Consider the following 21745-nt stretch of genomic DNA (forward strand, 5'->3'; position numbering starts at 1 on the left):
GTTTCCCTATGGAAGACCCATAGCTGTGCCCATCAAACCAAGGTGAACCCTAACAGCAGCCAGGTTAAACCTGTGTTGGGTTGAGCCAATTCGGTGCAGTTTGAGTCTATTGATGCAAAGGTTAATTGCGTCTCTGCTGGGGGGTTGGGACCCCTGTAACTTATCTGCTCGCAGATAAGATGGCTCCAACCCCACATCCAGGCTGTGCTCCCCTTCTCTTTGGGCCACAGAGAGCATACGAGCCGGGGGGCTGAAGAGCTGCACGCTGCTGGAGCTGAAATGGGGATATTTATAGCCGTCCCTGCCTGGCTGCCCTAAATTCCATGCAGGTCCCTGTGCATGGGGAGCAGAGACCTCCCCCCCCCCCTCCAAGCCCTGAGCCATTGGGAGGGTTCCCTCCCCCCCCCTTCCCGGCTGAGTCAGGGTTGCTCCTTCCTCCCCCCATTAGCCTCAGGGCTTTCCCACGAGCATCACCCAGCAGCCAAGCTCAGCGCTGCGTGTTTGGGTTTACTGTCATCCCTTCAGGGCTGTAATCACCATTAGGGCACCCACGAGGCATTAGGGCACGCCTCCCCTTCCTGCAAGGGTGCAGCGCCGAAGAGAAGTGCGGGGAGGGCAGAGGGGTGAAAACACTCAGCTGGGGACAGGTGACACCTCGGTGGCCCACGCAAAGTCCCCGAGGAGTGTGGGTGGGAACCACACCTGAGGGTTGCACAGTACATGTATATATATATCGCTGGCGTGCTGCTTAAAGCAGCAATTTTCCCTTCATCCTGAGTGCAAAAGGCTGAGCCCGAAGCGCAGAGCTGCGCCAGGTGGGTTGCAGCAGAACGCAGCGTGCAAGTGGTGGTGCAAGCTGGTTGCACGAGGATCCACGCTGGCGGTGCAGCTGCAGAGCTGCTGGTGCAGGGGAACGAGCTCCTGCCTTGCGACTGCCAAATGCATGCACTTAATATAGGTCAAATGCAAACGTTCTTCCCGAAATAGAAGCCCTCTTCCCCGGGAAGAGCTGCAGCTCGGTGCAGTCACAAGGGCTCTGCCAGGTGCGGCTGTGCAGTGCTGCAAAGGGAGCTGGTGTGCAAGCGTGGGGCTGCTGCCACCAAGGTCACCTCCTCAGCTATGCAAACAAAGCTGTGCGTGGTGCATCCTCCCCAAAATGTGCTTTGGCTTCTGGAGAAGGGGCGAGCATGCTTGTGCTCTGGATGGGGTGCAGAGGTGGGTGACCCCCTCCTCAAGCCGTGCGTCTTGCTTGCAAAACCCACTGTGAAAGCGGTGCTGGCTTGTGCATTGTGCAAGTGGGCCGGGATGAGCGGCCGTGCACGGGCTTGGAGCAGCGAGGGGTGCTGCAGGGATGCAATGTGCTCCTGCTGCAGAGCTGAGGCCGTGCAATGGGAGCAGCGCTGCAGCTCCACGGGCTGAGCTCAGGATGTGGGGCTGCACCCCCTGGCTGTGCTCCTGCGATGCTCTGCTAAGGCAGAAGCGCTGCCGCAGAGCTGCTGCGGGTGCGCTCTGCTGCTCGGTTGGCACTGCACTGTGCCCTCTCAGGACGCACAGAGCACAGCAAACTGCTTGCAACTTCAGAGCACAAAAACCATCGTGCATCCACCCCGTGATCCCATAAAGATTCCTGTGAAGGCTGCAGTGACCCAAACCACGGGTTCAGCTGTTGAACTCTCTCAGGGGAGCTGTTCTACCATTGGAAACCCTAAACCTGCCCCCTAACCCTTACATGGAGCCTTTGTGCTGCACACGAAGCACTGCAAAGTGGGTCGGTGGGAGCAAAGCGGGGGCAACCCTACGGCCACGCCTGTGGGGCTGGAAGTGGGGCTGTTGGCTGTGGGCAGCCCTTAGGAAGAGAGATAAGACGTGCAGTGTGGGCAGGGCACAGCCGAGGTGCTCCGGGGGCCAGGATGTGGCTTTCTGCTTCCTCTGATTGCCATGAAAAGGGCTGAAAAAGGATCTTCCTGCACCATGGAGGGGATTTCCCCATTTCTGCCATGGCTTCTGCTCCATGCGGTCCCGCTGAGCGGGGGCACCAATGTGTTTCTGACCATAGGAATCGGAGCTGCTCCCGTTGTCACCGATGTCCTCCGTGGGGAAACTGAGGCAGAAGTCCGGCCCAGCTCTTCCTCTTCAGTGCTCACTGAAGTGCTTTTCAAGGCCTTGCTGGGCGTGCAAGGAGCAGCGCTCATTGCACAAGCAAGCTTTCGCTCACACCGCACAGCAACCTTTGCACAAGCATCAGAGCAAAGCCTCGGCGAGATAGGGCTTCCATCAACACCATTGCATGGGACGAAGCAGCCCCGTGGGGTGCAGGCAGGGGGTGCAGCCTGCAGAGCCGCGTGCCGCCGGCTTCCCAGCAGCAGGAAGGACGGCATTCCTGGCACCCCGCGCTGCTGAGTCAGGAGCTGCAATGTGCAACACGCACACATCCTGGTGCTGTTGCTCAGGGCCCGACCCGGCGCGTGCTTTCCCACGGAGGAGGATGGATGCACCGAGGGGTGGCTGCGTGGTGCAAACTGCTGGCACGTGTTGGCTCCTTGCCGCCGGGGCCCGGCGCGTGCCGATGGCACCGCGAGCGTTCTGCTGGCCCCGCGGTCTCGTGGGAGCTGCTCTGACACCGTGGCGTCCCCGTGTGTTTTATTGCCTGCTGACATAGGGCTGTTCCGTGGGGGCTTCCTGCTGGCTCTGCAGCTCCCGTGCTGGAGAAATGGGATCTCTGTAATTACTCTGCAAATAGCTTCGTAGAGAGAAAGCCGCGTTTATCTGCTGCGAGAGGTTGCTGCTCCCCCGGGGTGTTTTGCAGAGCATCCCTGGAGAGCTCTCTGCTCCTCAGCCATCAGCAAACCCTTTTCTGCTGATGCTGCTCTGTGCTGAGGCTCTGAGGAGGGCTCTCTGCCCCCCCGGCTGATGAATGCCCATATGGACGCCCCTATCCGGGCTGCTCGGGGTGCATCCCGCCCGACTTGTGCTGACCTTTGGGTTTCCCCACGGAAGGATGCAGCGACCGACCAGTTTGCAACGAAGCAGCACTGCTCCTCATGCCCTGAGCTGCAGCAGCGCTGACTTTATGGTTCTCCAGGTGAAATGCCAAAATCTGATGCTCGGCCGCCGTGAGTCTCCCTTCCAACCGAAGCCCTCTGCATCCCTCTGTCTGTGCCTGCAGCAATCCAGGCCAGAGCTGCAGAGCAGACGTTTGTCCTGCTTTCCTCTTGCAGCCATTGGCCCCTGAACCTCCAGATCATTCCCCATCCATTATTGCTTCTAATTAGTTGAGCCCGGTGCTTTTTGTCTGTCCGTAATGATGGCGGTGCTGCACTCGTGCTCGCTTCATTATGTAATGGCAGTGTGTTGTAATCCCAGCTCCCAGCTGACAGTGGGTTTGTGTTTATTACGCCTCATCCCAAACGATTTGGGCAATGGGGAAAGTTGGGTCACATCCTTTTCATTGGGCCGGGGAGGGCTCGGGGATTTCGGGTCAGGTGAAGGCGATGTGGGTACGGTCATCATAGGGTTGGGGTTGGAACCCACTGCTGGTTTCTGTGATGCTTTGGGGGGGTCTTTATGGGATGAGCTGCCCCTTCCTATGCTGTCCCACCCCCCGATTCCAACCCCTGCATCCCTCCCATCTCCACGGTAACCACGGAGCTGCTGCTCCATCCCCGGTGCGTACGGGTGAGTGCTGGGCTGTGGGGTCCTTGGGGATGCTGTGGGGCCATGGGGAAGGGCTGTGGGGGTGCAGACCCCCTAACCTGGCCCTCCCCGAGCTCAGGGTGGGCCACGGCCAAGCCTCATCGTAGGAGGGGCACCGGGGGCTCTGTCCCTTCCCTGTGACACAGTGGTGGCAGCCTCCAGGTGGGGGTGACAGTGGGTTCCTGTGCACGGGGTCCCCGGCACAGCCCATGTTGGGCATCCTTGATGTAGAACTGGTAGAGATTACAAAAATAGCTCATAGGGGAGCAAGGGGGGACTGAGCTGAACCACAGAGTGGCTCCGGGTCCCGGTGGGACAGACCGTGTCCTTTGCTTGGTCCCCACAGGGCAGCATGGGGCTGCTGGCTGCGGTGCTGCTGGCTGCTCTCCTGCCTGGGATTGCTGCCCGGGGGGCTCAGGCGCTGTGGCCGGATGAACCCTCACACACCTGCTCCTTCCAGAGCCTCAGTGGCAAGGACAGCGAGTTCTGCAGGTGAGCAATCCCCTTCCAAAGCACCTCCCCCAGCCCATGGGAGGGCCGTTTCCAGCGTCCCATCCCCATCCCCAGGGCTATCAATGCTGTCTTCCCACCAGCGGGAATCTGGTCGCATGGGACGAGGGGGCTGGGAGGAGTGCTGCGTGTCCCCCCTCCTTTGGGGGTTTCTGAGTTACGAACTTCACTTTTGCTGCCTCCAAAGTGCTCCGAAACGCCTCGCAAAATGGGATGTGACTGATGTAGAAGGTTGTGGATGGTTGCAAACAGAGTGGAAGCGCCTTGCTTTGGATTCCTGGCCCCTGTAGGGTCAGCCCCACGCTGCTTGGCAGCCCTTGGGGATGCAGATTTAAGAGCCCCTCCTGCCGGGGCCTCGGGGCAATCTGTTCCTGAGCTGTATGGGGAAGGGAAATAGTTCCAAGTCTGAGCTGGGGATATCTGACCCCTTATTGCACTGTCTGTGCCCCAAACCCACCTGAAGCTCAGCTCTGCTTTCATACCACGGGAGGGAGAAGCAGCTCAGAGCCCAATGGGGAGCAGGGGATGGCTTTGCTCCCTGCCTTCAATCTTTGAGTCCAGCCGTATGGGCCGCGATTTTAAGACATTGGAAGCTCCTGGGAGCAACCTGAGCCGTCGTGAGTGTTCAAAGCTGTCTTACTGCTGCTTGGGGGGGATGAGGAAAAGAGGCAGACCCCATGCTTAGAGCATGGGAGGCTGCACGGCATGCTGTCCGTGGTGGCTCATTGCATCCTACATCTCCTGCCCCACTCTGAACCCCACCCCCTGCACGGCGCTCTCCCACCTGACCCATTCCCTCCCCTTTTTCTCTCCCCAGAGGCAACTTAGAAGTCATCTACCCGGAGCTGGGCGACGTGGGCTGCACCTACATCCCCAGTTGCCACCAGTCCCGTTGGCGCATCAGCAGGGAGTGGGGCAGCCCCCGGGTCCGCTACCCGCGGGCCAACAAGGTGAGCGCCGTGTGGGTCCCAGCATTGCCCCCCTGTAATGCTATCACTGCTCGGGCTGTGCTTGCTGCTTTTTATTATTCACGTTTTGCATGAAATTGGGATGATTTTATGCTTATTCCCAACTCCTCTCCGTCGCTTCGGTGTTCGGGGTTTGAGGCTGAGCCATTGGCAAACCCGCTCTATTTTGTTGATGGCAGCAGAGAAAGAACAGTAAATACATAAATATTTGCCAGCTTTTTGAACACAGAGGCGGCTCTGGTTGGGCGTTTCCGTTCCCACACACCCGGGTTAAGGAGGGCAGCGAGTTGGGGCCGATGCTGCCGTCGACGCGTCCCAATGGGGCGGAGGGAGCGATGCGAAGCGCTGCCGTTGCATTCGAGCGATGCCAGCAGATGGCACCATTGAACTTCGAGCTGAGTGCTGTCGGGGTGGGCACCCCTGGGCGCTGCACCCCGCATTGGGGAGGGGACCACCGCCCGACTCTGTGTGCTACGATAGGGTTGTCTTCTTGGGGTCACCCGCTTGGAGACCCCAATGGGGTGGCAACCTGAGGGTTGGCGGCATCGTCTTGCTGAGGTTCATCCCCAAGTTGGTGTCCCAGCGTGCTCTGTTGGCATCCCGGCAGCTGCTCCAACAGCTGTAGGGGATATGGAACTCACTGCGCATCTCCGAGCGACAGGAATCAGTTCTTCCATCTGCTTCATCGGCATCCGAAAAGTCTCTGCCCAAAGCTGATAGATAGCATGGAACGGAGCGTAACTTTTTCTTAAGGATGTCTGATCACTCAAAGAAAATGAAAATGGAAAGGAAGGGAGGAAGGGAGGAAGGAAGAAAGAGAGAAGGAAAGAAAGAAAAAGGCCCAGAACTGGCAGAGGATGCTGCGCACAGAGCCGCCCACCACTTGTGTGCTGCGTTGCGAGAGTTTGGAGCTCGATCCCTTCCAAGCGCATTGCATTTGGGTGTCATCTGAGGACACAGCCCCTGCTTCTTCCTTTGCTTTGCTTTCATTCTGCCTTCCCCCGGCCCAACGCAGCCCCAGCTCGGCGTGTTTTGCACCATGGAGGTGCAATAATTAACGGGGGGTTAATTTGGGGTGAGGGGTTGGGTGGCGTTGCATCATTTCCCACACACCGGTGCTGAAATGCTTTGGGTGAAATGCTTTGGTGTTTCTCTATGAGAACACATACATTGAACACCAAAACGTTTTCCCTGCTCCCAGAGCTGTGAGGATGCTCTCTCCCTCAAAGCACCTCCAGCGTTAATCTCATCCCCCCAAAATTCCACCCAGAAATGGGCAGAACCGAGGCATGACCCCACCACACTGAATCCAAGGCACGCACAAGAGGGTTTTGCTTTTTGTGCCTATGATGGGATTTCCAAGGCCAGAAAACTTGATTTATTTATTTTTTCTGGTGGTTTTTGTTTTAGTTCCAAGGAAGGGAAACCTCGCTTTGCATGTGGTGCTGCTCAGCACTGAGGGTCCTGGTGGGCACTGGATGGGCGTATCGGGGTGGCTGAGCTCGTTTGCTTGCTCCATCAAAATTAGCTGCAGAAAAGCTGGGTTTGGGGTATGAGAACTCGTGTAGGAAGTGTCTGCTTGCCTCAAAATGCTTTGTTTCCTCGAGAAAAACAACCACAAGAATGATTCCCCTGCAGAGCGTGTTTATGTTTTCTGATGGAGAGGACAGGGCTTTGCCCACCCTTAATCTGGGTCACATCTCGCCGTGCTTATCCCCCTGTGCTTCAGTGCTGGTGTAGAGTTGTGGGGCTCAATCACCCTGCATCCGTCCTGCAGGTGGGTGCTGAGGATGCTCACCTCATGCCATGAGCAAAGCAGTGAGCGTGAGCCTTGTTGCTCCATGCCATGCAGTTGGGTCTGAGCGCTGGCCGTGGTCACGAAGCGTCTGTTGGTTGGGGGGCGATGCATCCCAAAGCCCAACATCTGGAGAGACGGGAAATGCGCCCTCCTCGTCCCGCCTCAATATTGCTTCGCTCAACCAAAAATAAATTGGAAAAGAAAATTGGACGTCGCACCAATTTGGGGGCAGGTTTATAAATTCTGCAGCTAAGCAATCCCAATAGAAAATGATAGATCGCCGTAGAGCGCGCGGCCCCGGCCGTGATGTATGGCCGCATTAACCAGAACGCCATATTACATGATTCTCTTTTATTACCACTGTTGGTGGCAGACAGAAAAACAGATTACACTTGAGATCAAATCGATAGGAACTTTATTTACTGGCCTTTTAAAAACATATTTCTGCACTTTATAAAAACATACGGTAGATGCTATTGATAGAAGTTGTCTGCTTGTTAAAAAGCAATTTACCCGCGGCGATGCTTGTAAGTTGCATTTTTACAGTGCTACCTTTTACCTGCTCGTCCAGATCTGTGCTCGTTGCGGTGGTTGATGACTTCCTTAGGTTTATTTGGGGCTCGGTGTGGGGAAGGGCAGGGCAGCATCCTCCTGGAAGAGCGGTGATGGAAATGGAGTTGGGCATAACTTTGTGGTTGGGTGCACTCATCTGGGTTAGCCCAGGTTGGATATTAGGAAGATGTTCTCTGGAGGAGTGGTAGGACGTTGGCATGGGGTGCCCAGGGAGGTGGTGGGATTGCCATCAAGAGCTGTGGGATGTGGCACTGAGGGACATGGTTAGCGGGGGTGGGTTGGGGTTGGGATCTTGGAGGTCTTTTCCAACCATAACGAGCCTATGAACTCTTCCCCCATTGGTCTGAGGTCAAACAAATCCACTCTGTTGGATTCTGAAGGCTCTCAGCATCGTCTCTTTTGGTCATCTTAGAAATAAACCGCTTTTCTCATGGTTCCTACTCCAGCAGAACTTCTGGAACTTGAGTTTTTTGCAGCAACCCTCTTCCCCCTAAGCCTGTCCCATCAGCCTTGCATGTCTGCAAACTTTCTGCAAGCAAAGCTGCAACCCAAGAGATCTCCACCTCTTAGAACTGTGCACTTCCATCGTACCTAATCCTTTAAAAACCCCTTCTATGGCAGAATGAGATGGAAGTCGTGAGCAAAGGGTGATGTGCTCATGGCTACACGCAGCACAACTCCCTGCACAGAGCTGTGCTGCTCTGGGACCAGAGCCGCAGCCACGTCCCTTGCTGTCCCCCTCCTCCTTTTGTGAACATCTGGAGACAGCTCTGATTTATAAGGGTTTCTGTGCTTTAGGGTCCGCAGCCCATTATTCAGAAAATTACTTCTATGGGTAAATTCATTAGCTTTTAACAAAGGGAGGGAGGAGAGGATCTGCTTAATCTCCTGGTGGGGCCGTGCTCTAGTTGTGTCAAGCAGTGATTTGCAGCTGGCTGGGCGAGGGGCTTCGGAGCGGCGCTCAGGTTCGGTTCAACTCTCATTAAAGAAGACGTTTTTAAGCAGAATTTTTCTTGACAGTTTGTGCATCCTCGCTGGCTCGTGGCACCATCTGGGACTGAGGAGCCACCAGCGTTTTTCTCTCAATCCTGTCCGGGCTACTTAAAAAAAAAGACAATGGGCTCGCATTCCTTCCCCGCGCTGTCAGCCAGATATTATGGGATTACCCAAGCCCTCGGTGCCAACCCCTCCCTCCTGCCCTGCTTTGGGTTCCCATGCCCCATGACGGCGCCTGGGCATCCCATCACCCCGACTTCAGAGGGCTGTGCTGCGGTGGGGCAAAGCCTGCGAGCAAGCAGAGTGCCTCTCCGAGCTGGAGGAAAAGCAGAGCTGTGTTGCTCCACGCTGTCCTCCGTTGAGCTGAGCTGCAGATTTCGGGTTGAGGATGCAACCCCTGCTGTGCATCCCCGAGCAAACCTCTGCTCTCCTTCCTCTGTGTTTTGTGGGGTTCTTCAACAGGGCATCCTTGGTGCAGCGGGTGGGTTGGTGCTCAGCGCCCGGCCCCACCATGGGGGACAGCTGGTGCCATGCCACGAGAGTGTCTCTCCATGAATGATCCTGGCAGGAACGTCACTTTGCATCTGGTTCATTACCTACACGTTTGCTGGACGTTTAACCGCCTCGGACAAATAGCGATGGCAAGAACCTCCAGGTCATCAAATCCACGTTCCTCATTGTTTATGTATTGGCATCCGTGCGTGTCTAGGACAGACACTTGTGCCTGTTTCAGCTGCAAAATGTTTGAAGCAGCCGATGATTTTACTTTGATCCCCGTAAACACTATACAGTAATCAAAGTTTAAGCCGCTTTGGATGAAATAATTGCTTAACAATCATATAAGACAAAGTGATTCAACAAATGACAATTAGGACTTGTGATATACAGAACAGATGCATTCAGTGTACCATATTATAATGTGCTAATACAAGATTGACAGCACAATAATAGGAGAGAACAGCCACTCAGCCTATAATTCTAAACCAAATGTGAGGCTGTCCACAGAGCTCAAATCCTAGCAGGCTGTACAATTAGAGGTAAGAAGGCACAAGGTTCACAAAGACTCATTAGCAGGTTGGCTGCTAAATTTCCAAGGGGGGAACGCTCCCACTGCAGCGTTATGCTGTGGGCTGCGGGGAGGAGGGGGCTCGAGGTGATGGTGGTTGGGTGCAATGCGTGGGGCTGCGATGTGTCCCCCGTGATCTCTGCTCTGGTTTTGGGGCTGTGCGGTGGTGTTGAGCGCAGTCCGGCTTTGGGGACCCGGCTCCATCAGATGCTGTTACAGCACAGTGTGGGTGCACGAAGGAGACAACGGTGTTAGGGACTGGATGAAATGAAGGCTGATATGAGCACGGAGCACTGATTGGCATCCCCTATAGGAGTTGGGCGCTTCCCAAGCCCTAAATGATACTGATGGGTGACAGGGGCACCCTTTGGCCCTGTCCATGGTGATTAAGGCGCCCGCTCTTCTCTTTGGGTGAATCGAGTGATGGGGACATGTGCATGTCAATCTGCAAAGGGAGGAAATGCCACCGCAACCCATGGCCCAACGACACGGAGCCACAGAGATCAGCTCTGTGTGTGTTTTCAGCTCTGGTGACAAAACCCACCTCACCTCCCCGTGTGCTTTCCACACGCTGTGTGCGCTTATCCCGCTAAACATATAATTTTGTCATATTTTATTATTAAATAAACACGCCAGAAAATACACTTTTTGCATACGTGGGGGAGGATGGAAAGGTTTGGTAATTAAAACTTCTATCCGTCAGTGCTCAACTCCGGGAGATAATTGTGTTGCTCCCGCAGATGAGTGCTTTGCGTCGGATCTTTCGGGTTGGTGTCAAAGTTGGAGGCTGTGTGTTGCGTTGGAGCACTCTGTGGGGTTGGGGTGGGCACAGCGCAAACAGTGGTCATATTGAGGAGCCAGAAATTCGTTTGTTGCATGGGCACAACCCTACTTTTGCAGGGAACCTTTGGTTTTCCAGCTTGCTCATCCGAAAGCTGCAGGGATGCGTTGGGTGCATGGAAGTGGGTTTGGGGGATCGCAAAGTCAACAGCGTTGCATTTTGAAAGAAGACAAACCCAGGTCAAGTCACGTCTTCTGCTTTTCCCTCCGTTGCGTGGGCGGTGGGGTGACATGAGCAAAGGGGCAGCAAAGCTCTCCCTTCCCTTCATCTTCCCACCCATTTAATTTTTGAGGAGCCCCTCGGGAAGCACTGCCTCAAACCCACAGAGCTGTGCGCCAAAAAAGCCCATCTGGGGCTGCACGTCACCCCCATCAATGGCAGATCAATGAGCTCCGAGGAGCAGTGTCACTTTTATTGAGCCTTCTGCCACCCGGAGGACCCGCCTTGGCTTTTTCAAATGAAATTAGCAGTGCTTTGGGTGGGCGGGAGGGTTTATAACATGAGGCAGGCTCCTGCGGACACTCACGCCTTGGAAATGGGATTTATAGGGGCCTGAAATAATGCTTAACCAAGGGCTGATCTCTGTCTGCGTCAGGTAACTCCGGGCACAAATGTGTACGTCTGCACCGTGCCTTCTCTTGGTGCAGTTTTGGCACCTGAGACTTTTGGTGCCTTTGCGCAGCCATTGGGATGCCCCATTGTGCAGGGATGTCTGCTCTTTGCTGCTATGCCACTCCGGATGCACTACCTGAGCATCATCTCCAGTGTGGGATGGCATCATGGGGCATGCTACCTTCCTGTGGGGCTCTGAGCATCAGCATCCTCCTCAGTCCTTGGAGCTTCTCCTCCCCATTCCCGGAGCGCCTCCTCCCCAGTCCCTGGAGCATCCCATCCCCATTCCCTAGAGCATATCCTCCCCAGTACTCTGAGAATTCCCTCCCCAGTCCTGGAGCATCTCCTCCCCAATCCTTGGAGCATCTCCTTCCCATTCACAGAGCATCTCCTCCCAATCCCTGGAACATCTCCTCCCCAAACCCCAAAGCATCTCCTCCCCATCCTCCCCTGCACAACTTCCCCGGTGCCTCCCTGCCAGCACAGGATCCATCCTCACAGATGAGTAATTCTTCCCAATTTGGGGGCTCTTCCTGCGCTCCCCACCCTGCAGCATCCCCGAGCCCGCCCGCCTGTATCCAGCTGCCAATCTGCGGCGGAGATGCCCCCATCATCCCCGCAGAGGGGATGGGATGGAGGATCTGGGTTATACAAGCTGGGGTTGGGGAAACTATTTTGGATTGTTCCTTCCTGCCTCCAAATTGCAGTTTCGAATGTGACAAGTTACAAAACACTTGAGTCATTTCTCTCGCGCGCTGCCATTCCCCCACAAGGAGCTGTTCGGGTTTGGTTTGTTTTAGAGGGGGAAAAAAAAAAAGAGGGGGGGAAGCCGGCTTCCTGCTCCCCCTCTCCCCCCCCCCTCAGCGTGCAGCCCACACGCAGGGTAACTCTGAAGCTGTTTATGTAAGCTGCTCATGTTCTGCTGAGCTGCAGCGAGAGCTGTTGTCAATTCAGAGGAAAGCCCACGTCTGCCCACGTAGGATCTCCCGAGCAGGGTTGTGTAACGCAGCCAGCGCCGCGCCGGGAGGGATCGGGGCCCCCGTACCTGGGGGTGAAGGAGGGGAACGCTGCATGGGGTGGTGGGAGGTGGGATGGATTCCTATGGGGAGGGGATGCAGCCGTGCCCTGCTCTCTGCTGCCCTTCCTGAGCTGTTGTTGGGGATTGTGGGGTGGACCCGTCTAAATGGCGCGCTTTGGGTGATGGCATGTTTGGGGTAATCGAGTCAGAAGGAGGCTTAAAGCATGTCTGATTCGCATGGTTTTCAAAGCCAAGAGTGCTTTCCTGGTGGGCTGTGCTGGACTTGAGGCAGCAAGGTCTGCGCAGGTCGGATGGGGATGGTTGCAGCATCCCAAAGCAATCTGCAGTGTGTGCTCTGACAGTCAGCCCTGGAAGGCCTTTCCCAACCCTGTGTGGCCATTCCCAATTCTGCGTGTCCATCCCAACCCTATGTATTCATCTCAACCTTATGTGTCCATTCCCAACCTTCCATGTCCATTTCCAACCCTACACATCCATCCCAATCTTATACGTCCATTCCCAACCATACATGTCCATCCCAACCCTATACATCTATCCCAACCTCACGTGTCCATTCCCAACTCTACGTGTCCATCCCAACCCTGCATGTCCATTCCCAGTGCTACACATCCATCCCAATCTTATGCATCCATTCCCAACCCTACACATCCCTCCCAACCCTACATGTCCATCTCAACCCTACCTGTCCATTGCCAACCCTACTCATCCATCCCAACCCTATGTGCTGGGATGCCTGTGCCCCAAGCAACACCATGTTCTGAGTTCATTGGGATGAACTCAGTGTCCTGATGTTGGTTGGCTCCACACCACGCCAATATGCCCCACTTCATGCCCCTTTTTGCCCCAGATCCAACAAGCCAACACAACCCCGGCTCACAGCATCCGCTCCAGGGGATGCCCACCGCTGCCACCTCCCTCATCTGTGCCACCAACACCGTTAAAGCCCAAATTTCTTGCAGCACCCGCTGCCGAAAGACCCACGATCCTCTTGCACGGGGCGGGGAACGCCGCATTATCATTTCAATGCCTCTTTACATAAATAGTGAAAAAGAAGAAAAGCCGATGGCTCGCGTTTGCTCTCAGCCTCTGAGAAATGCTATCTCAGTGATCGGGTTTTAGTCCTTTGCAGCATTCCATTTTTATACATATTTATTCATGCAGAACAGAGACGCCGAGCGCGTCGCCCTGCCGCGGGGCTGAGGGATGCGCTGCTATACATAAGAATGCACCTTCATTTACATCCTCCCTACTTCCCCACAATTGAACTGTGTGCAGCTGGGTTATTTTTATTCCTTATGTGTGTTTTCTTAAAGGTGGGGGAAGAAGAGGGGGAAAAAAAAAAAAACAACCCACCTCTAAATGCACTTTTTTAAAAGAAAAAAAAAAGAAGAAACTTCCATTAAAAATTCCCTCCTGAATGTTTCTGAGCCGTAGACATGAGACGCATCGGTGAGGGGAGAGAGGATGAGGGGGAGGAATGCGTTTTGGGGCAAAGAGTAAGTTTATAACTATTTTTCTCTTAACTGGAGCAGTTAGCCGCGGCGCGAGCCATTCATCTCCTGATTTAATAACTCACTCTCCCGGCACGGAGATGGGGTATTACAGTCCTGGATATTGCTTTTCTTGGTATCAAGTATCAAAGATGAATCCGCATTTTCTAATAAAACACATTTTCATTGTAATTGAAATAATAATTTTCTGCTCCTTCTTTTTTTCCCTTTATTTTGGGTTCTAGAGCTCTCCTTCCCCCGTGCCCCCATTCCTGCCCTGGCAATTATTTTTTTCCCCAAAAGAAGTGAAGGTTTTGGTGCTGGCAGTGGGGTGAAGTGAGGCTGATTCCCTCTTCACCCATATTATATATCAAATGTTATATGCTATATATATCATATTTTGTGGGGTTAATGTTCTTAAAAACTTCTCTGCACCTGTCCATCCCTTAACTCGTGCTACATGGACCCGGCTGCTATTTTGGGGACATATATGGGTGAAGGGGACCCTTATGGTGATGGGGATCCATACGGTGATGGGCACCCATGTAGTGATATCCATATGGTGACGGAGACCCATATGGCGATGGGGACCCATATGGCAATGTGGGCCCGTATGGTTATAGGGATCCATATGGTGATGGGGACCCATATGATGATGGGAACCCATACGGTGATGGGCATCTGGATGGCAATGGTGACCCATATGGCGATGGAGACCCATACAGTGATGGGGATTCATATGGCAATGGAGACCCACATGGTGATGAGGACCCGTATGGTTGTAGGTACCCATATGGTTGTAGGGACCCATACAGCAATGGGGACCCGTAGGGTGAAGGGGCCCCATACAGTGATGGAGACCCACATGGCGATGTGGCCCCATGCGATTATAAGGAACCCTATGGTGATGGTTGCTTCCCCGTGGCTGCGGTTTTTCCATCAAAGATCCAGAGTTTGGAGGAGCAATGCTGGGATATTTCCTGGTGCAATGCGCTGCTGTTGTGCTTTGCACGTCCATCTCAGCCCTGGGACACACCAGGAGGGAACGGCGCAATTAAAACCCCACCGACACGTGCGAAAAGTGACAGCCTCCCAACAGCGCATGGAATCGGGATGAAAGGCGAACGCCAGCTCTGGCACAACCCTAGGAAAGGATCCATCAGCTCACCGCATCGTCCTGGGATTTCAAACCACGCCAATGAAATTTGGCCGCTTCATTTCATTCTCTGTCAATCAGCGTCGCTGCTACCGAGGCTTCCTCCCCGTTTTAGATCCCGCGGTTCTGTTGGCGCTGCCCAGAGCTCGCTGTATCCTAGCCAGGCAGCCCTCATCGCCGAGCGATTAAATCATCATCAAAACGGAGAGACGGCGCTTCTCAGACATCATAGTGAAAAAAGAGGGGGGTGGCTCCAGGTCTGCTTCCATCCCGGCTCCGGCAGTGCGTTCCCGAGCTCTTCTCCGGCTTCACACAGCGCTTTGGGTTTCCTATGGGATTTGTTGGGGTTTTGGTGCTGCCTCCCCGCCGGTAAAATCTAGTGCTTTAATAACAGAGCTGCAAAGAGGGACGGGGAGGATAATTGTGCCACTGGGGGTTGCGACGTGCGGCGTTCCCTGCCCCGGATTTGGCCCTTTGTAGATTGGAAGTGCGTCAGCACCGTGTCTCCAGCTCAAAGGAGCCCACGTTGGGCTCAGATCCCGGTTCGGGGTGTGAAGGTGAACCCCCAGGGGCCATGGGGTGATGGGGACAGGGATTGTTTGTATGGGAAAACGGCATAAAAAATAAGTTGTCTGTTCTCACACGGCGGCCAAGTGGGGCAGCAAAGGGCCGGGCGAGCGAAAGCTTTTTAATTTCAGAAATGTCACTGAGTCACGAATGAGTCATAATTATAATGGGAGACATTTCCAACCCGGTGCATGACTCGGAGATGTCTTCCAGGGATGTGAGAGCTGTTTGTAACGGCCCGGCCGTGCCCGGAGAGGTGACGGGGGGACGCGTTAATGCCCCCATTGGGTGGCAGGTGTCTATTAGTGGGGCTCCTGCCCCTGTCCGTGGTGCTGGGCAGAGTGCCATGGGGGCGGCTGGGGGAGCCCCGAGCATCGCCGCTCCTCCTTCTCCTCCTCCTCCAACGCATTTCTACTGCTCACATCAGTGCTCAGCCCCAATTCATTAAGCAGAACGGGTAGGAGCTAAATTAAAGAGCCAGTCCAACCAGTTTGGGGCTCCCATGCCAAGCGGGTCCCTAGCGTCAGGGAGAAATCCGCCCTCACCCGATCGGCGTGAAATATTCCTGAGCCGCGAACGCCTTGGACTGATTTGCTTTTCCATAAATAAACTTGTTGGGAGATATTTGGAGAAGGGCCCTAAGCGGCGGAGCTTGGAGCGGCTCCCAAAAATGCGCCGCTGTTTGGGCTCGAGGGGCGGCTTTGGGATTGCTTTGAGCTCACTTTTGGTGTGAGTGTGGGGATCTGCCTCTAATGGGCTCCCCAAACCCCCCATACGTCCAAAGGGCTGCTCCAATGGGGTGGCACAGCTTGGGCGCTGGTTGTGGGATCATATAGGGGCTGATGTAGGGGTATTGGCTGTGGGGTCATATAGGGCTGACATAAGGGCATTTTCGGGAGTGACTGCTTTGGGGTATTTCCGAAGGTGGTGGTCTACCATGTTGCTTGGGTTGGTAGCATGGATGCTCGGTGTTTGAGCTGCTTGCAAGAAGCAGAGTGAACCGTTTGCTGTGGTGCATGCACGGTGCCCCTCGCCCAACCACAGCAAGACGAGTTGCTCCCCAATGGGGAAAAAAAGAACAGAAAGTGGTGGAATCATAGGAAATTGTATTTCTTTATTTCCAACTGGGGAAATGGAGCAGGAGAGCCGCGAGGCTGCTTGCAGCTCTGCAGGGAGGTGAGGATCCATCCCCTCTCCTCCCGCAGGGACCGAGCGCTCCGTGCTCGTCCGCCACGCGCTGATGGCTTGTGACAAGGACAGGATTGCTCCTTTGGTGAGCGCACATGCTCCCGAAAACCCTCACGGTCCCTCACCCTCCGCTTCCCCTTCTTCTCCATCAATTTCCAGCCTTGCGCCAAGCGCGGACACGGGAGAGGAGTCTAATCCGACCTGTAAACTCTGTCACATCCTCATTAATTTGCCCATGTCTCCCGTTGTAGCCTCAGGGCACCGTCACATTTGCAGCGCGGCAACGGCTTCATTTTGACAGCTGCAGGAAAGGTGAGCAGCACGGAGCTGCACCCGCCCCGCGTCCCACTGGGTGGCTCTGGGACAGTGTCACCCCTCCTGGGGACACTGAGTGTGGCGCTTTGCATCTGAGCACCGCTTTTCTTTTTCAATTTTCTTTTCCCCCCTGTTTTTGCTGATTTTGCATGTTTTATAGCTCAAACTCCCAGGGTGGATCTTGCTCTATCCCGGGAGCTCCGCTGTCCTATTCTAATGCAAATGCACGCTGGTTGATAATCTAATGTTGAGTGGATTATTTCACCCCCAGATGAGCTGCTTTAAGGCAGAATTTCGCTTTCAGTGTATTGAGCTGAAGGAAAAAAAGCAGCACCACAAAGAAGCCCACCTTGAACGGGGCTTTATCACATGAAATCTGTGCTCTTCTCCCTTTCCCTCACACGCTACGAGAAATGAAGAAATCCGACCTGCTGCTGCCTTCGCCGCGCGTGTGCGATAATCACATCACCAAATGTTTGTATTGCAATTAGAGCCAGGGGGCAACATGGAGAAATCAATTAGAAGGGTCCTGGCTTTGAGGTAGCACTCTGCATCCCACCCAACACCGATGGCCACCCAAAAATTGGTGGCTGTTGCGTTGCAGAGCCAACATCCCACTGGGGAGTGTTTCGGGTGCCAAGTATGGAATGTCTCCATGTGCGCCGCATCTTTCCTGCTTTGCTCTCACCTCCAGCATCCATTCCTGGCTGGAATGCAATCAGCCCCAAACCGTCCCGCCTCACTCTGTCCCCCTTTCTCCTACAAACATCCCCACTGGGTTACGGCATCGCTGTTGGCTTCCCAACCACATCATCCCCACCCAGTGATGAAATCCGTGCTGAGTGTTGCCAGGAATGGGAGCAGCCCCGCCACGCCTGCACCGGCTCTGTGCTGGAATTTGGGGCTGTTTTTGGGGCTCAGATCGGGCTGGGCCATGCTTGGCCATCAGCGGTTGCTCAATGGCAGCAGGGTGGAGAGGGCATGGATGGAAATGTGCAGAGCTTTTGGGGAGGGAGGAATAAGGATTTGGCTGCAGGGTGCCAGCACCCATCCCCATCCCTATACCGGGGAGCTTTTCACGTAGGATGAATCCTCACCCCCGCACCGTGCGCTTGGAAAAAAACCCTAATGCAACCCCACCAAAACAAACCCTTCCTCGGCACGTGCGGCTCTTTCCCCCGGGAGAGACTGATATAGAGAGTGGAGCACACGTGACAGATGTTAATCGCATCGTTTAATGCTCTCCTGGAAGGCACTCATGTGCAGGGATGGGTACCAACCCAGGGGCTTTTGTTTCTGCTCCTGCAACGCACCCTCAGTGCAATGCACAGCGCTGGGGTGCGCCCCATAATTTGTACAATGGTGTTAATTGCAGCTCAGTCAATCACAGCTCTATCAGCCACACCTCGATCAATCACTGATCGATCAATTGGCGATGGTTCCTAATGCTGGTGGGGTAGAATACGCACAAGAAATGGAGCAAGGATAGGGGAAGCCGCCGTGCCTCCTGCTATGTAAAGAGGGGAAAACTGTACCCAAAGCGTTTCCATCCCACGTGCAGGACGGCAGAGGGGAGAACCGTGATGCGGGCTCCCTGCCATAGGGGCGAGCATCCTCGCTCCTGGGAAACAAGGGGGAAAAACAGAGACAGCTATTTGTTCTAGGTTTGGAAAAATGCCATTTTCCACACACCCCCCTCACTGACCGGGGCGGCAGCAGGCCACACACCGAGGCTGCATCTCCCTAAAAGTCACCGACTTATTGCCTAATAGATTTCCCAGTCATGAAGTCCCCGCGCTCCATATGTACCCAAATCAAAGCAATTACAGATTTAAATGAAGCTGGAATCCGCGGTGCAGAAAATGCTTGTTTTAGCCTGAGATTGGACAGAGGTGAGCGACCTGCAGCACCCCTGGTAATGAAAGCTCTTCACAGCTTGCAGTGTTTCACCGGCCGGTAATTGCTGCAGGCTGCGATACGGATCTGGCTGCGTTAATGATGCACCATTCCTTTTTGTAGGATTCATTTAAGCTTCCCATTTATTTTCAGGGATTTCAAAGCAACGAAGCAGCGTGGAAATTAACACGTTAGGGCGGACATTTTTATCACTTAAAATATTATTTAAAGCTTTGGGGTATTGATTAACAAAGCCATCGGGGCTGGTGTCAGCGTGCTGGAGATGGATGCGCTGTGACACAGGCGCTCGTCGCTCCCAGCCAGGCTGCATCCATAGGGTTTGTGTTTGATTTGGCGCGACAAGATGGAGATATTAGGACAAAACATACATTAGATGGAAAGAAAAAGAAGAAAAAAAAAAAAAGAAAAGTTTGGATGGGAATTTAAAATCCTATTAACTTCCATGTGAAAACCACATCCAAGAGACAGTTGGCTTCTGTTGTGAGTTTATTATTAAATATTTGACTAGGGAGGGAAGTTCTGAGCTGAGCAGCTCTTCTCTCCTGTTTCTGGCATGGAGTTGTTTCCAAACCCTCTTTGCCAAAGCAGCTCATTGCGTTGGCTCAGCAGGAGGTGGTGGAACGCTGGGGTGGGTTTTCGGAGAACCGTGGGATCACTGAGGTTGGAAAAGACCACTGAGATCATCAGGTCCAACCTCCAACCCATCGCCACCGTGCCCATACAGTCACAGAATCATGAAGTACAGAAAAGAGTTCCTAAGACCACCAAGTCCAACCCCAACCCACCCCATCCATGCCCATAGGATCACTGAGGTTGGAAAGACCTCGAAGATGACCACATCCAGCCACCAACCCATCCCCACCGTGCCACCAAACCGCGTCACTTTGGGGCGCTTGCAGTGCTTTAGGACACCACGAGTGCATTCCCAAAGACGCTCCCGCGCCGGATGCTCTGCTCTCATCCTTCATCCTCCTGCAATCTCCCGTCACTCCCCAGGGGCTCCGGCATTAATTTCTTCCCTTGACCCCGGGGCCGGCGGCGAGGCGAGGTCAGGCAGCGGGGAGCAGAGAGGACGGCAGCAAATGATAAGGAGCTGCGGGCGCATTGGTGCTGCGACGCCTCGGAAATGGCATTTCCAGCTCGCTTAATCGCCCGGTCGCAGAGAAACACTGAGATTCAATTACCGGCCCCCGCGGCCCCCAGCACCCCCGTCCTCCCGCACGGCCCCGGGGGCGGTGGGGGTCCATGGGGGTCAGGGCCGGGGGTCGAGGTGTGCAGGGGAATGAGAAGCAAGGAGCCGGCGGAGCACCGGGCGCTTTCCATTTAGAAGAGTCAGAATTCAATCCAGAAAATAACGCAGCGCTCGTTGTTTAATTTCCCCCCGGTATTTTGTGTGCTCGTGGGATTTTAGTGCTATTAATTATTGTTGAATTTGTGCCTTTTTTTTTTTTTTTTTTTTGCTTTTTTTTTTTTTCAATTCCTTTGTACCACGGTGTTATTTTATTAAGGAAGGCAGCAGTGCTTTGCATCTCATCTCCTCCCATCCCACCCAACCCATCCATCCCATCCCATCCCCATCCTCATCCCATCCCCACTCCTTCCCCATCCCCATCCCATCCCATCCCATCCCACCATCCCATCCCCATCACATCCCACACCACACCTCCCCATCCCATCCCCATCCTCATCCGATCCCCACTCCTTCCCCATCCCCATCCCATCCCATCCCACCATCCCATCCCCATCCCATCCCACACCACACCACCCCATCCCATCCCATCCCCATCCCATCCTCCTCCTCCTCCATCCTTTATTTTCTTTCTTTTTCCAATTTCTGGCTTCCCAGCACCAGAACCCAATCTGTCACTTTTGTCACCGAGTTCTATTTGCCCAGCAAAGGGCTCTCCTCACTGTCATCTCAGAGCCTCCGTGGGATGCTCGTGTGCCCGTGCCAGCATCCCAACGCGCTCCCCCCAACTGCACTTTGCCAGATAATGAGAGCGAGTTTAGAAACTTAAAGCCTCTTCCTTGCACGCTGGTGAGTGACACAAATGGAGTTCATATTTAATCATCTGTTAACTCGTTGTCTATTATAGCTCTTTAATAGCACCATAGATATTCTTAATGAAGCATGATTTAAGGTATTTACAGCTCTAGGACCGACAGACATCACTCACAGTGTGCAGGTAATGAGGCGTAAAACAGCTCTGGAAACCGTAAAAATGGGAGAGAGAGAGGGAGAGAGAGAGAGAGCGGGCGAGGAGTTGGAGCTGAATTATTCCGGGGTTTGTTTTAAAATGTTTAGGCATTTAAAGTCATTTCAGCTTCCCGAGGTGTCTGATGGCATCGGGTGCAGCGGTTCCCAGACCCGCAACCCCAACCTCAGTGCTGGGGGATGGGGACGGCAGCGCTTCAGCTCTATCCCACCACACAAAAAAGCATGGAAAAAGGGGAAAACGCCATTGAGGGGTCTGCCGAGATGCGGCTGTTTGCTTTTTGGCCAACCCAATGGTGTGCATGCAACAGCGAAGCGACGGACCTTCCCTTTTCTCATCAGATGTCACCCCGTGCAACGCTCCCCGGCAAAACAATCCACACACAGAGCGCATAAAAACCCACCCGGACCCAAGCCAAGATTTGCAAAATAATTTGTGACGGAGGTGCCATTTTGCATCAAAATATTGTGCAGCAAATGTCAAACGCCACCAGCCCATGTGTCCCCACGCGTGATGGTAATTGGGATGGACAGCTGTGCTCTGCCACCTCCTCCTTGCGTGGTGATCCTGGCGCGGCCGGTCCCGAGCAATGGCCAACGTCCCGGCTCCGAGATGGGGATGCTCGTTAGCAAAGAGCTCATTAGCTTGCCTTCCCGTGTGAATAAATAGATATGGGAGAAGTGGGGACGGAGCACCCAGGGAATGGGCGGCACAGCGCGCTTTAGTTTGTGTTTTCTGTTGTGGTGGTGGATTTATCTCCTGGGTGGAGAAGGGGCAGCAATGGGGTTGCGATGTCCCCA

General features: G+C 54.2%; 1 protein-coding gene across 1 annotated transcript in view; it reads left to right on the plus strand.

Annotated features, from left to right (window-relative positions):
- PEBP4 (phosphatidylethanolamine binding protein 4) overlaps nucleotides 1–21745 on the plus strand; it is a 65193-nt gene that overhangs the window by 8379 nt on the left and 35069 nt on the right. The window contains exons 2-3 of the mRNA XM_025142908.3: nucleotides 4040–4185; nucleotides 5021–5153. Of these exons, the coding sequence (XP_024998676.2) occupies nucleotides 4046–4185; nucleotides 5021–5153 (273 nt within the window). The 5' untranslated portion in view covers nucleotides 4040–4045. The remainder of the gene's footprint in view (nucleotides 1–4039; nucleotides 4186–5020; nucleotides 5154–21745) is intronic.

The sequence above is a fragment of the Gallus gallus genome, chromosome 22, assembly GCF_016699485.2.
Source record: "Gallus gallus isolate bGalGal1 chromosome 22, bGalGal1.mat.broiler.GRCg7b, whole genome shotgun sequence".
Taxonomy (NCBI): domain Eukaryota; kingdom Metazoa; phylum Chordata; class Aves; order Galliformes; family Phasianidae; genus Gallus; species Gallus gallus.